The sequence below is a fragment of the Anabas testudineus genome, chromosome 19, assembly GCF_900324465.2.
Source record: "Anabas testudineus chromosome 19, fAnaTes1.2, whole genome shotgun sequence".
NCBI lineage: Eukaryota > Metazoa > Chordata > Actinopteri > Anabantiformes > Anabantidae > Anabas > Anabas testudineus.
In genome coordinates this window covers 13,482,551-13,497,366 of record NC_046628.1, presented here as the reverse complement: position 1 = coordinate 13,497,366, position 14,816 = coordinate 13,482,551, and the positions used below count along the sequence as shown (strand labels likewise).

At 37.9% G+C, this 14,816-nt stretch overlaps 2 protein-coding genes and 2 non-coding genes across 7 annotated transcripts; all 4 read left to right on the top strand.

Annotated features, from left to right (window-relative positions):
- Positions 1-252: 252 nt before the first annotated feature.
- On the top strand, positions 253-4,977 carry LOC113155991 (matrix-remodeling-associated protein 7-like). Of its 4 annotated transcripts, XM_026350767.1 has the most exons (5): positions 253-695; positions 1,579-1,819; positions 1,909-2,017; positions 2,733-2,790; positions 4,478-4,559. In XM_026350767.1, exons 1-4 carry the CDS (start codon positions 417-419, stop codon positions 2,764-2,766), a joined length of 663 nt encoding a protein of 220 aa, XP_026206552.1. In that variant the 5' UTR covers positions 253-416; the 3' UTR covers positions 2,767-2,790; positions 4,478-4,559. The 4 variants fall into 4 exon arrangements, with proteins under 4 accessions (XP_026206552.1, XP_026206551.1, XP_026206553.1 ...); XM_026350766.1 differs by lacking the exon at positions 4,478-4,559 and having other exon boundaries at positions 2,733-4,447; XM_026350768.1 differs by lacking the exon at positions 2,733-2,790 and having other exon boundaries at positions 254-695; positions 1,786-1,819; positions 4,478-4,977.
- Positions 4,978-5,467: 490 nt separating this feature from the next.
- On the top strand, positions 5,468-11,315 carry LOC113156539 (alpha-N-acetylgalactosaminide alpha-2,6-sialyltransferase 1-like). Its single transcript, XM_026351754.1, has 8 exons — positions 5,468-5,681; positions 5,891-6,053; positions 6,824-6,986; positions 8,723-8,861; positions 8,952-9,055; positions 10,323-10,406; positions 10,521-10,620; positions 10,919-11,315. The coding sequence occupies exons 1-8, from the start codon at positions 5,496-5,498 to the stop codon at positions 11,126-11,128; spliced, it is 1,149 nt and encodes a 382-aa protein (XP_026207539.1). The 5' UTR covers positions 5,468-5,495; the 3' UTR covers positions 11,129-11,315.
- A 2,085-nt stretch (positions 11,316-13,400) lies between these two features.
- LOC113156986 lies at positions 13,401-13,515 on the top strand. The gene has a single exon (XR_003298416.1). It is a non-coding gene; the product is annotated as a U5 spliceosomal RNA (small nuclear RNA).
- A 725-nt stretch (positions 13,516-14,240) lies between these two features.
- Positions 14,241-14,354, top strand: LOC113156900. The gene has a single exon (XR_003298335.1). It is a non-coding gene; the product is annotated as a U5 spliceosomal RNA (small nuclear RNA).
- Positions 14,355-14,816: the final 462 nt, after the last annotated feature.

Here is a 14,816-nt window from a genome sequence, read left to right as displayed (position 1 = left end):
CAGTGACGATAAACCCTGCTTGACTTTATCAGCCTGCACCTCCAGTACACGAGTCCTGTCACGAACCATCCAATCTCCCCGTCAGTGCGCTGCACTCGCTGCTGATGGGATTAACGGCACAGGTACAGAGCCGAGGTGAGCACGTTGCAGCGGTCCGTGCCAGCCCACCTGACCTGCACTGTCCCGGCAGTCTGGGGATGTAACGGCGGGGCAGTCGGGGGCGGAACCGGAGGACGTGACGTCTTTACACTGTAGCTGAGACCGGACAATATCCCGTCAATGCTGCTCGGTAGCGCTGATGTTTGGGTAGGATTATTACCGGGGAGTGAATGCCGTTAGCGAGGGGGGACGGAGAGCGGCACGTTGAAGACCAAGGTGCCACAACACGGCCATAGAACCAGCCACCGCCCGCAGCCATGGATCTCATTTTTGTATTATCAGCTATTATCTTCACACTTCTCGCCATAGTGGTCGCTACGTCGATATTTAGCGGCTCTTCGCCGACAGCCGACTTCGCAAACGCGCGGTGGTATTTCGGGCACAGAGGGGACGGAGCCTCCGGGGAAACGGAGCGACCAGGGCTGAAGCAGAACGGCCACGTACCCGACAACAAGAAGAAGAAGGCGGTGGACGACTGGTGTGAGATCAGCGGGAGCTCACACGACCACTGGGACGTGGTGAAATCAGTGCTTTCAGTAAGTGTGCAGCCTCCTCTGTAATCTGACGTTCAGTGGGTTGTTTTGTAAAGGCTGTGAAATGACCTAAGTCTCTCTTAATCTGTTTTACTGACTATCCCCATCCTCCACTTTGTTTACAAGTCCAGTCAGAGGTGGAGGCAGCACTTAAATCCTTTACTTAAACACAAGTAATGCTGTAATGTGAACTTACAAGTGATTTGGTGATGTTCAAAGTAAAGGATTTAGAGGAGATTTTGGCCTTTCACAAGATTTAGTCGTAAACTATCCCATAATTGCCTTTACATATTGATAATTTAGCATTCAAGTGCTATTTTATTACTGCAGATAACATGTCAGCAGTCGTACTAGAGCAATCTCTAGTAGTGCATTATATTTTTAATAGTAATAGTATGTGATTAAGCAAGACCACAATCAATAGTTGCAGCCTTATACATCTGAGATGTGAATCTTAGAATGCCTTAGCACCATATTTAAGTAGCAGGAATGTAGTTTGTGTAGATATTTTTTGCACAGCTCAGTCATTTGTTTGCACAAAAATGCGAGGAAGTGAGGACAGAAGGGGCAACAGTAGAGGGATTTAAACCCAACATGTCGTCTGTCTTTTAGGCTAAACTTGTACCGATAAATAGAGATAGGAGAAAAGCATAAAATGATAACTTTACATTTTCCATGAGCCACACCTGTGTGAAGTGTAGGCCAGGTCAGTACCCAGGAGAGGCGACACTACAGGTAACACAAGGAGTTACATCATTTATTTGTAGCTACATACAGCAGCTAATTTGGGGCTTCCTGCAGAGCATGCAGACACGAATATTTAAGAAATAGGTACACAATTTATTAACTATCTTGCCCCTCATATGACCCATCAATTCTCTGACAGGAGGAGGCATATCCCAACCCTCACACAGAAGAGCTGGCAACACATGTTGAGCACTCCTCCTCCACATCTAGCCTGTCTGTCCCCAGGCCTGGATCTAGGAATATGAGCTTAGAAGGAGACTCGTCATCCGAGACCTCGTCAGGCCGTAGGTCATTCATTGGGCTCTCTGATAAGGACCTCCTTAAGTGTGCTTTCTCTCACTCCCAGACTGAAGGAGCCACAGAGAGCCCGGGGATCTACGGTGAGAGTTGTTGAAAGTGAAAACACTATACTTTTTCAAAATAAAGGTTTGGTGTTCATTTCTAATCGCTGCTCGTTGTGTTTTATCAGATAATGCAGAATCAAATGCAAACAATTCATTGAAGTATGTCCCTGGAAAGGCACGATCCCACCACTTGCAGATGATGTTGTCCAAAGATGAGTTGGAGGAGGAGCAGAGGTGAGTGAAAAAATATTAGTATTATTGTATGTGTTAGGTGTTATTATAATGTAATATATGTCATTATTTACAGATCATCTATAAGCCATTCATAACAACAATTCAATTTCCAGGAACACTCCTTCAGTGGACTGTTCAACCACTGGAGGGCTCTCTCCAGTGAATTAAATAGAAAGCAAAGGAATAGGGTTTTCCACAGATTAAAACTGCAGCAGCTTGTTTATTAATAGCTTACAACTGATTTATAAAGCATTACTAAATTTGAATTGCATCTCATGAATCTGTTAGAAAAGGTGCTTTTTGAAAACTGGTCCGCAAATATTTTAAATTCATTAATCTCGTGGTTAATACGTTTTCAAAGGCTGCACAAAAACTACATTAGCACATGGGTTTTTACCTCTTTTTCCTCCAGGGAACCTTCCCCACACCGTCTTCACGTGCGTTTGTGTGCTGCTGGCATTTCACTCAGAGCCTTCCATGTTTAGCTCCTGTATCACCCCTCAGCTTTAGGCCAGACCGAGTAAAGTGAGATTACGTCACTGCCAAGCATTAGCTGAAGGATGAATGACACGAGACTTAAAGAAAGTGGAGGAAGTACTTTTCTCACCCCTGTACAAAAAAAGTAAAAAAAAAAACAGGCAACAGAGGAGTTATTAAAGCCCAGTTTATTGTTATTTCTATAATGTGTGTGCATACCCTGCACTTATCATTGCAGGAGATACTTCAACACAGACTTTAACTGTCTGTAAGCCTGAAAAAGGACCAAATATGTGGTAAAGTATAAGTTAATGTCACCCGTTTGTCCCCGTGGAGTCACTTTCTGGCCATTGTATGAAATCTACTCCAGTGTCGTGTTTCAGGTCAATTTGTATTCACAGTTTGAACCACAGCTGTGGTTTTGCCCTCATCAGCTCTTTATCTTCAAGTGGCCATGAAGCGACTGGTGTAACTGCAGTGCCGTTTACTTTACCTGATCCTACATGCCCAGCTCCCTCTGCCCCATTATTCCACATTAGATGTGTGATTCACAGGTGTTACAGCAGGTGTTGATTGTGTCTCCACTTTGTCACCTGTGGCAGACAAGTTAATCCACTGAGGAGGAGGAGAAGGTTATAACGTAACACTGGGACGAGTGCTGACAAGACAGCAGCTTCAAAAACTTGAGAAAGAAAATGTGAATCCTTAAAGAGACTGTTTAAAAAAGACAATACTCACTAATAGAATATAAAAATGCACCCTTCTTAACTCCTCTGTAGCTGTGGTCCTCACGCTTTCCTCTGGCTTTAAACACTACCAGATTAAATGATTAACATCACCCACCAGAGGGCACCAGAGGGATAAGAAGTCTTATGCTTGGTGAAATAAATATATATTTTATCTTTCTATCTTTTTTTCACAAGTCCAGGATCTGGTTCCTCTTATTTAATGTGGCCGTTGGTGGATCCAGTAGGTTATTATACATATTGGATTTTAAATAAGAATAAGAAATAAGAAACCTGATTACTCATGATCAAGTGTTTAAGATTCTGCCCATTTTATGCAGTTTTATTAATTTGTAATCAAACCACAAACTGCTATGAAGCCAATTAATTTAAAAAGCATGATTTTTTTGCAGCATGTTCAGGATCATTATCATGCTGGTATGCTATCCGTTTATTTAGTATTTGCATAGACAAATTTGCAGTCATAGTGCCATCTGTAAATGTCACTTAACGTACACCTGTAGCACAATTGCAGCTGTCTGTGAGCATACTGTAGCAGTTTCTTACTACATGCAGTCATGCTAAATTAGAGACACTCCAAACCAGCACTAAAAAATTTTATAACCTTATTTGAGTCTTAGTAGGAAAACATGGTGGCAAGCCCTTCTGTTGAGCTAATCACAGATATGCTCACTTGATTAGAGCTTGTACTTTGTACTTGATAATTGTAACAGGTTCATGCTTGTCATGCAGGGCATCCTTACCAGCGTTTATTATGGATTTGACTAAGGTTGTCTTTATTTGCACAGATGTGAATCTGTAATTTGTACCTGTGTGATCTCTGAGTTTATGACCCATTGTCATTTTATTCCTCTTGTGTCTCTTTACATAAGAGTGGCAATAAAAAAAAATCCTGTTTGCAAGGTTGTTGGTGTGCATCAGTGACTACAGTCAAGTCACTGCAGACAAGAAAATGTTGCTGGCTCATGGATCAGTGAAAAACTCTTAATCTGAACTCTTGCATCCATATTTATAGGAATAAATCAACAATTTAACAAGTATACCCCTGAAGAACTTAATTTTTGTTTTTACACTTTTGTACATACCATGATTATAATTATCATGGAAAAGCCTTTATATACAATCTATGGTTTCGTTGGGAGAAGGTGATTGCGTTTCCTGTTTGTTGCAAATCAACAGCGTTTAAGATTTTTTATTAAATCTTAATAGTTTGTTGATATGTCTTTTCTTTTTTCAGGGTGCAGCAAGAGCAGCTGGCCGCCATCTTCCAGCTTCTGCAAGACAACAAAGAGACGTTTGGAGAGGTGTCTGAGGGAGACATGGAGGAGCAGCTTAGACTCTACTCCATTTAAGACTTCTCTCTGACTCAACTGTTTTACATGTGATCTACTGAATACCAAAGACTTCTCCAGTGCACCAAAACCTAATATAAACTTGTTCACAGTATTTCCATACAGCTGTACAAACTGCTCTTGTTTGTGTTTTAACATGACATAGACTTTGTGCTGTTTTTTTGCTGCCCCAGCCATCTGTCTTTCAAAATACAGTCGACAAGACAAAAAGAAGCAGGACCTCCTCCAACCCAGAGTGTATTTTTCTAGCTACCAATATAAAAATAAGGACTACAAGGGTTCAAGACTTAGTTTTTTATTACAATAAGTGTAACAGGTATAAATGCTGGAAGGTTACTGATGCATTACTTTCCCTCTGTTGTGTAATAAACCAGATTATGTGAAAGCTTTTGTGGTTTTATTGTGTAAACTATGCAGTAGCCCTGCCCAGTCACCTCTGGTGACAGGTTGTCAAATACTCCAGGTTGCTTTTTCACCTGGGAACACACATTCCAGGAGGGAAAGTCAAAGTTTGTCTATATTTAATTGGAGCTCAAAGCTTACACATCTCAAGAATGGCACTCCAAAGATCCATGAGTTTTTCTTTACTTTTTGTAATATTACTTAGCATTCTACTTATATTTTTTTCATCTGAACACTTGTCAAAAAGATTCAGGTGAGTATGCATTTTTCCTATAGAAAATTTAATTATGAACTTATACATGTAAGTATAACGAAGATTTAAGTAACATGCATTTTATTAAAGTCACCTAAAAAGTATTTTGCTAATTCTTCTGATTCAGCTGGACTGCTTTTGCTAAGAAAAGCAAACAAACGAATGCAGACAGTTTGTTTGCGAGCAGCATTATATTCTGGGGGAAAAAAGGAAACTCGACTCCACCACCAGCTGTAAACGCTGCAAAAATGACCCAGTCCACAAAACCTAATCCAGTGATTGAGCTAAAAACTGATCAAATCATAAGCTCTAGATCTTTGCATCGAACTGAGGCTGAGACACCAATGCCTGTGCTCTACAAAACGTCATTCAGCAAGCTTCCACATTGGGATTTTGAAGATGTTTATAACCAGGATGCTCCACCCAGACAGACAGTAAGCTTGCTATTACAAAATAGGACAGAAACAATTTAAATGTAACCTGCGAGTGTTAAATTTGGGTTGTCTTTGGTGTGACATAGAGTTTGTGTTTATTTTTCCATTTGTTGCTTCCATCTAAAATAATCCAAATAACATTGTATAATGGGTTTTTTTTTTTCTACGTACAATTATCTCACAATTTCATGTTTTATCTGCTTTCACAGAGCTGTGTCCAGTCTGTGCGAAACACCAAGGATGAGACTTTCCAGAAGGCTTTTCTTCCCAACATACGCTTGTTTCTGCATAAGGACAATATCAACATGACCGAGTGGAACCGACTTTCACATTTCAACAACCCCTTTGGTTTCATGGAGTTCAATTACAATGGTAATTGTACATGTCTCTTGTATGTCTGTGTGGTTGAATGGCAATAAGGTGATGTAGGCGACTTGATTATGAATTTTATGTTACTTCTTCTGGATGTAGCCCCAAAGAGGAAGAAATTTGCCACTACAGAAGCATAAAAATGTGAGACAAATTAAAAAGTAAAGTAAATGTAATTGCAGATGTGGTGCTGTAAGGAGAGGAGGAAGAGTAAAGAGTTAAAAGATGCACGTTGCTGAGAAAACTGGCATTAAAAAAATTGAAGTTATAGAAATAGACTGAAAGAAATGTAAAAAGAGAACTATGGCTGTCTTTTGGCTTTCAGTGGGTTTTTAGAGTTGTTTAACTGCTGCTGCTGCTGCTGCTGCTGCTGCTGCTGCTGCTACAAGGTTGATGAGAACAGTCAACCATAATAATAAACTTAAAGACACCAAAGCATTTTGTAGAGCGATGTGCAGTTGAGTGCTGGGTAAAACTCCTGTAAAGGCATTGGCATGTTTAAGAACTGATATGGAATTTTTGTCAAACAATTATTTGCATGTCCAGTAGAGAAACGTTAACCTGATATAAATGTGATGTTGCTCACTAGCTTGTGGCTAACTGTGCCTGCATATTTTTACATTGCCATTTTAGATATACTGATTTAAGTGAAGCACACTAATTAACACCATGTATCAATCCATATGCATTATGCATGTGCGCTTAGTCAATAACATGTTCTTTCTGTAAACTGTTTGGTAAGTTAAGACACTTTATGCATTCTTGGTTTGCAGATGTGATGGCGTCAGTGAAGCTAATCCCAAAGCCAAATGAGCCACTGCTTGTTCCCAAGCCAGGCAGTGGTGGCTGTGTGCACTGTGCTGTGGTGGGCACTGCAGGCATCCTCAACGGCTCTAGAATGGGGAAAGAGATCGACTCACATGATTACGTGTTTCGGTAAGAAAAAGGAACACGCCTTTATATTTAGTTTGTAAAGTTCCCAAACAATGTGACAGTTGATGAACTTGTGCTATTTGTACTGTATTTGCTTCACACTTGGCGATGACAGTTATTCGGAGCACTGGTCATTCCCTGTATTTGCCAGGTTAATATTTAGCTATGGTGGGGATGCCATAATTTTTTGATTTGTGTTCAGTCATTGTTTATTATAGTACTCTATTGTGGGTGAAGGCTGTGAAGGCACTGCTCAAACCCTGTCCATATATACAGTATATGGATTACAGCTAACGCTTGAGTCACGACTGTCAAGATTGACTGCACAGTCATTAAACATAGGAGTGACTCCAGGATGTTTAAACGATTTTTCTTTGTTGTGACAGTCTGTAAAACACAGTCTGCACTGAAACCTTTAAGTGAACCTGGAAATATTTAACGCATGAAAACCAAAACTGTTCCAAGAAACTGCCATATCACTCGATTCACTGAATCTCCACTTCTGCGTTTATTCCTTTATTTGTTGTTTCATTATAGTGATTATAATACAGGAATTGCAACGTGGAGTCCGCATGACTCAGTCCTTATCAGCTATGAATATTAGACCATATTAATATATCAATGTTTTATCTTTGCATGGAGCCAGTGTGAACTGCAATTGTATTTAGGTCGGTTTTAGGTGTTACATCTGCAGTAAAAAAAGTGATTGCATTTTGCACACATGCTGATGGCCTGACAGGTATTTCTCTTCTTTTATTTATATATATACAGCTAGATAGATAGATAGATAGATAGATAGATAGATAGATAGATAGATAGATAGATAGATAGATAGATAGATATGTATAAATATATACAGAAATGTATATATATATTATCAAAGTCACATCTGATGGCTTTCGGATTGTCCTTTCAAGGGTAACCACAGCGGAACATGTGTTATAAATCATTATCATTAATATGAAGTAAATATGAAGTCCCCGGGTGTTTAATAGTTTAGTAAACATTCTTCAAATTATTTCTTTTACGTCATGACAGTTGTATTCAGTCTTTCCACATCCTGTTTGTTTGAAGCTCTGATGACAGCTGGGAGTGTCCATGCCCATTCAGAGCTTAGCTGAAATGTATACACCCATCTGCCATGATATTAAGTACCTGATGGTTTTATGTTTTGGTGGATTGGCCATAATCTTCAGAGCAGGTCAACAATCCCCTCCCTGGAAGTGGGCTTTCATTCAAATGTAGTGCAAATATTAACCTAAGAAAACTGCCAGAAGAAAATGTGAACAAACATTCTCTTCCATTCATTTACACTGCACAAACTGTAGGACTTCAATCCCTGATGTATACAGCCGGTTGCACAAATTTTCTAGTGAGCTAACATTAAGTCATTGAAGAGGGCAGAACAGAGCAAATCTAAAACTGTGGAAAACATGACAAAGCTACAGTTTCACAAACCTGTTGACTGAGTAATAGCTTTTGAAAACTGCTGCCACATTTTGCACAATAATTTCTCTTAAGCAAGGCATAAAAAATAATTATATACAGAGAATGTTTATGAAGTTCAGCTTTCTCTCTTAAAAACACAAAACCTTTGAGTTACAAAAAAAAGAAAAATACCAAGGACCCCTTCCTGTCTGTAGTTTAGTATATATGTTCAGTCAGTCAGTTCAGTGTTTGTGGTTAACAATGTATAATTGTTTGGTATGTAATGTTGTTTCACGCTGTATGTGCGGCAGGATGAATGGTGCCGTCATCAAAGGTTACGAGGAGGACGTAGGAAACAAAACATCAGTTTATGTTCACACAGCCCACGCCATCACTGCATCGCATTATTGGCTGACTGAATATGGATACACATCTGTACCTCATGATGAGGTATGAAAACTCAGATAACCGTGTAATATTGTGATGGTTTATGCCCCCCAATCATACACACTCATTTGTCCATCTCACTTTTTTTGGCAGGGTATAAAATTTGTGTTGATTCCTGAGGGGATGAGGGATTTCGAATGGCTCGAGGGTCTAATGAAAGGGGAAAGGATTACTGTTGGCTCGTACATAAACGAGAGGTAAGTGCTGACTCTTTTGATATTAGTAGAGAGGTTAATGGCCGTGCAAAGAGGGAAATATCTGATGAAAGTGAATATTTATTTATATTTATATTTATATTTATATTTATATTTATATTTATATTTATATTTATATTTATATTTATCACTTAAGGGATCACAGGAACATTTTAAACTTTGGTGAACTCTGACGTAAATTTGCAGTGCTGGGGAAAAGGATGAATGTGACATAATTTTAGTTATACAAAAAGGAATTCTGACTAGTCAAAATGCAACTGGAAAATGTCTTAAAGTTAGGGTAAGTTAAAGCAATCACCTACTGTAACAAAGAGGAATAATGGGTGTAGAGGAGTGGTGAGGGGGTCAGCAGGCTGTGACCTGTGAAAACTAGTATGTGAGACATACGGCACAGACAGACTCTCTATCTACAAAGCAAGCTAAACCCATAAATAAATAAATATGCAACCTGTTATAATGAGACTCTAATTTAAATAAGCCTAAAATCAGTTGGATTGAATATCTGAAAACAGTTTCCTGGCGTTTGGCTGAGTAGACAAACACTGACAACTGATTTTGTTCAGTTAAAATTAGACTAAAATATTTTAATAAACCATTTTATATTACATAAAAACTGACTAAACTTAAAAGGATGCATGTGACCAAAACTAGCATTGAATTCAGACTCAGGACTCAATCTAATTACTATGTTAATTAACAAAGTTAACACTTAAGTCATTAAGTCGTTTGTCTCCTGCTTTAATGTGCTTATTATGAGTTGGCTCTAATGTAGGGAGGCAGCAGGTAACAGAAATAATCATGAAAACGAACTACAACATAATAAGATGGGGACTAATACTGAGCACGTGTTTGTGAACATGCTCCTGTTCAGTGAGCACTAATTTAATTTCCTTTTTCCTAACTTTTCTATTTGTCTAATTCCTTTATAATATTGCAAAACTGAATTGAGTGAATCGTTCATTAACACATTCATTTTGACATCTCCATATTAGGAAAAGAGCTTTTGTTTAATTGTTTACAGGTTCCTGGTATTGTTTCTTTCTGGGTGAAACGTTTTAGTCTCAGCCAGTGTTGTTAACAACACCTGTATTTATCCCACAGTGACAACTCAAAATGTTCAATGTGGATAAAAAGGATCTATTAGATTAACACTGAGATTGACAGAGCACAGACAAGAACTAACAAAGCCCACTTTTGATCATCTTATTTTTTAACTATCATTGTTGACTTCTGTATTTTTACTCCACAGGCCAAGGACATTTTATGCTGGGCAGTACAATGAGAGCCGTTTCTATGTTCTGCACCAGGATTTTCTCAGATATGTGCGAAACAGGTCAATCTTACAATACATTTAATTTACCTGTTTCAGCGTTATGGTGTCTAGTCATAAATTGAAGTAAACTGATTTTTAATGCATGTTCATTTGGCACATTTTGATTGGTGACAGGTTCTTAAAGTCTGAAGATCTAAATTTACCACACTGGTCAATAGTCAGACCAACCAATGGGGCCTTCACTATCTTCCTGGCTTTGCACACCTGTGACACAGTAAGTATCATTTTCACACATATATAGCTGGGGTTAGCTTAGCTTAGCACAAAGACTGGAGACAGATGGAAAGAGCTAGCTAAGATAAAAAAAATCTACTACCTCTTAATTTCACTAATGTTTAAGTTTAAAAAGTTAAAAATAACAAAGTGTGGTTTGACAGGAATATATGCACTTATTTTGCTGCCCAGGTGAAGTGATATCTGACATGGTTGTTTTTAACCTTTGTTTTCTGATATATGTCTAATAGCTTTCTCCAATTATTGATCTTCATGTTCTGTCTTTGTGTTGTGCTCAGGTAGATGCATATGGATTCATGACTGAGGACTACAAGAAATACTCCAACTACTATTTCGAGAGGCATGTTAAAACCGATGTCATTTTCTATTCCAACCACGACTACGAGCTGGAGATGAAAACATGGACTAAACTACACAACAAAAAAATAATAAAACTATATCAAAGAACAGATTCAGAGACAGAGACAGAAATTGCCAAGCCACACTAAAAATGGCAAAAACATAGTTGTTGAATTCATTTAAACCTTTTTCTCAGTTTCCACATCTGTGAGATGTAAATTTACAGTTCTGTGTCGCTACAGTTAAAAACTACTGTAATTTACAGACTGTGAATTTACATATACAACATATGAGCTTTTAAAATATGGGGACATTGTTATTTATTTAACTAACCAACCAAAGTAGTGAAAATTAAGTCTACCTCTATTACAAAATGCTGCTTGTATTTTAAAAACACACAAAATTCATCCTATGTGTGGAATAATGTAACACTGACGGGACAATACAAGTAAAACTTGTAAAAAAATTTACGCATCGTGGCATACATGTGTATTTTAGCAAAGGGTATGTTGCTGAAAATCATTTTGTTGAATGTTCTCTGCTGAAAGCAGTTTTGCAAAGATGGTCTTCCTACAGTGGTGTCCTTGTATACTGCCCATCACAAAAAAAAAAGTTGCACACTCTGATATGTCGTTGGACCTCCTTTAGCTTTGATTACAGCACACATTCACCTTGGCATCGTTTCGATAAGCTTCTACAATGTCTCAACATTTATCAACTCGTCCAGAGTTACATCAACTTTTTACCAAGATCTTTTATTGATGATGGGAGAGTCGGACCGCTGCGCAAAGTCTTCTCCGGTACATCCCAAAGATTCTCAGTGGGGTTCAGGTCTGGACTCTGTGGTGGTCAATCCATGTGTGAAAGTTTCATGTCTTGCTCCCTGAACCACTCTTTTATAATTTGAGCCTGATGAATCCTGACATTGTCATCTTGGAATATGCCCGTGACATCGGGGAAGAAAAAAATCCATTGATGGAATTATCTTGTTGTTGTTTAAGAAATGAGAAGCTACTCACTGCATCAGTTAGTGTTAAATAACTTGTTGCCAGCTGACAAATTATAATCCATGTATTGATTAACCAATGGGAGGCTCTTATTTTGCTTAGTAAAACCCAGGCAGTGACTTTTTTTTGGATGGGCAGTGTATTTTACCCATATGTCATAACTTCCTCTATCTAAATCTGCAAAATGAAGGATTTTCCATCTTTACATGAAAATATCACAGATTTTCAATGTGGTCTCTGACTTTTGGACGTGTAGGTGGGCATTTTCTTTGTCTTGCACTGGATTGTATAACACAGAAAGTTCAGCTAAATAGCAGAAGTCTTACAGTATTTTTCTTATTCCTCTGAATGATGATTTTTATAGATGTTTTTGTGATATGGGATAGGGCTAGTTAACCTCTTATATGTTTAACTGATGGTAAATAATCTGATAAAGAAAACCTCTGTTGTCTGAGACAATATTTGCACTGGCAAATTTGGTATTTGTTGTAATGTTTGTCTTTCTTCACTCATTTGCATGTTTTGCATTATCTTATTTGCTACGCAAATCTGCTCAACACACAACAACTGATTTTAGGCCAACTATAAGCCAGCTATTAGGCTGTTTCCATTAAGAAGAGATGAGCAAGGGCAGCTTGAAATAAATTACACTAACTAATGATTTTTATTTTCCATCACTCACCATCACTTAAAAATCACGATAAGTCCATTTTGTAATTTTAGGCTGTACAACTATAATTAGACTTGACTTGAATCTGATGTTTTCTTATTTGCGCAATTCATAATTTATTGGAGTTCATTTACTAATTAGGATTTTAGCTTGAAAAATGAAATTTACAAATACATTTTTATCTCAATTTTCTTCCCTGTTGGAGATTACTTACAATTAAAACATTTTCCATGCAATTTGTTGTTTATTTATGACATATTTTAAATGCATGACTTTACTGGCTTGCTATAGCAGTCAGACAAACACTAAAACATGTATAACCTAGTTACATTATTATATTGTCCCCTTCGGGAAATGTGCCTCGGGTCCAACTTGCTGAAAAGCTAAAACAAATGCAAACCAGCAAACACAAGCAAAGTAGTTGTGAAACTGGAACCTGGACAACTGCAGGAGAATAAATAAATAAATTAACAGGAGTTTATTGTTTGAATGGTGCGTTTACTGACAGTAATGGACAAATTATACTCGTCAACTTTTACCTAACACAATGAGCTAGTTGTCACTGCACGTGTGGATTAGGGACCAATTTAGGTCAGCAGATAGTAAATCATCTGCTAACCTAAATTGGTCCATAATCTCCCAGCATGCCTTTCGCTCCAGTGTGAAGCTCTGTAAACAGTGACCAGCAGTGAAGTGCGTGTTTCCGCTAGACACGTTTCCTACTACAGGAGATTTAACCTCAGATCACTCTTGTTTCTCTTCAGATCGTATAAATCTTTCGCCTTTTACTAAAGATTTCCGTGGAGAGGAACAACAAGAGTTTAACTCAATTTTTTGACGCCTCGCAGAAATGCGAGGTTCTTGAGATGTAAAATAATAACTTTAAATGTTCCTTCACATATAGTTGACATGTAGATTAGTTAGGTTAACTGGTTTGTTTCAGACGAGCACAAATGAAGTTGTTCATCTGGCTTCATGTAGTGTTTTAGTGTAAAAGATCCATGTGTGAATCATTATTAATTAACGTAGATTATACGTATTATACTTAAATGTGTGCGTATTTCCAATATAAACTCCTATTGACACTTTACTGACGCTTCCTTCGTCCTCTCTTGCTGATGTCCGACCTCACCTGGACTCCACGTGTGACCAATAGGCTCCCAACCACAGAGAGTCGCTGTTTTACCTGATACTAAATCAAACTAAAATAAAAGGTGAAACAAAGTTTAAAAAATAACATTTTCCACGGATGAATCTTCGTTGGTAAATATTTGTGTGGATTTTTTGTTAAGTGTCAAATGTTTAAATTTACATTAATGGTGTGAACTGTTACGGAAAATCTCAGCACCATCAATTACAAAGTCCCCGTTCCCATCATGCCTTGCGTCACAAAGTGGAAATAAAATTAAAGTAGAATTTAAACAGTCAGAGAACTTTTAAAATAAATTCACAGTTGCAGCAACTTAAACAATATTCGTTTTTTATTTTAGTTTTACTATAAAACGACGTTTTAAAGTACGATACCAGTAGTGAAGTACGTGTCCCTGTTAAAGCGACAGATCATGTTTATTTTAAGAAGTTAATTCACTCTTGTTTCTCTTCAGATCGTATAAATCTTTCGCCTTTTACTAAAGATTTCCGTGGAGAGGAACAACAAGAGTTTTACTCAATTTTTTGATGCCCTGCTTCTGTGGGGCTTTCTGACAGTGTTAAAAAATAAAAAATAAGGCTGTTATACTACTAATTGCCACTAGCGTGTGTAAAATGAGCTACTTCTTCAACAACTTGTATTGTTGCCTTTTTTTTCTCTGTTTAATATCGATAGCGTGGTTTTTATAACTTAAATTTCAGTTTGTAGATTTGGTTGTTCTGTATATTTCCGTGGAGAGGAACAACAAGAGTTTAACTCAATATTTTAGAGCCCAGCTTTCTAATTCTAAGTTTTTCTTTTTTTAAACAAAGGTATATAACCAATCTAACTTTCCTATTGACACTTTACTGTGACGCTTCCTTCGTCCTCTCTTGCTGATGTCCGACCTCACCTGGACTCCACGTGTGACCAATAGGCTCCCAACCACAGAGAGTCGCTGTTTTACCTGATACTAAATCTAACTAAAATAAAAGGTGAAACAAAGTTTAAAAAATAACATTTTCCACTGA

Coding starts and splice junctions, on each gene's coding strand:
- LOC113155991 (XM_026350765.1), top strand. CDS start 417: ATGGATCTCATTTTTGTATTATCAGCTATTATCTTCACACTTCTCGCC. Junction 1,820..1,908: donor AGAGAGCCCGGGGATCTACG/GTGAGAGTTGTT, acceptor GTGTTTTATCAG/ATAATGCAGAATCAAATGCA. Junction 2,018..4,477: donor GAGTTGGAGGAGGAGCAGAG/GTGAGTGAAAAA, acceptor TTCTTTTTTCAG/GGTGCAGCAAGAGCAGCTGG.
- LOC113156539 (XM_026351754.1), top strand. CDS start 5,496: ATGACCCAGTCCACAAAACCTAATCCAGTGATTGAGCTAAAAACTGAT. Junction 6,054..6,823: donor CATGGAGTTCAATTACAATG/GTAATTGTACAT, acceptor CTTGGTTTGCAG/ATGTGATGGCGTCAGTGAAG. Junction 10,407..10,520: donor CTCAGATATGTGCGAAACAG/GTCAATCTTACA, acceptor GATTGGTGACAG/GTTCTTAAAGTCTGAAGATC.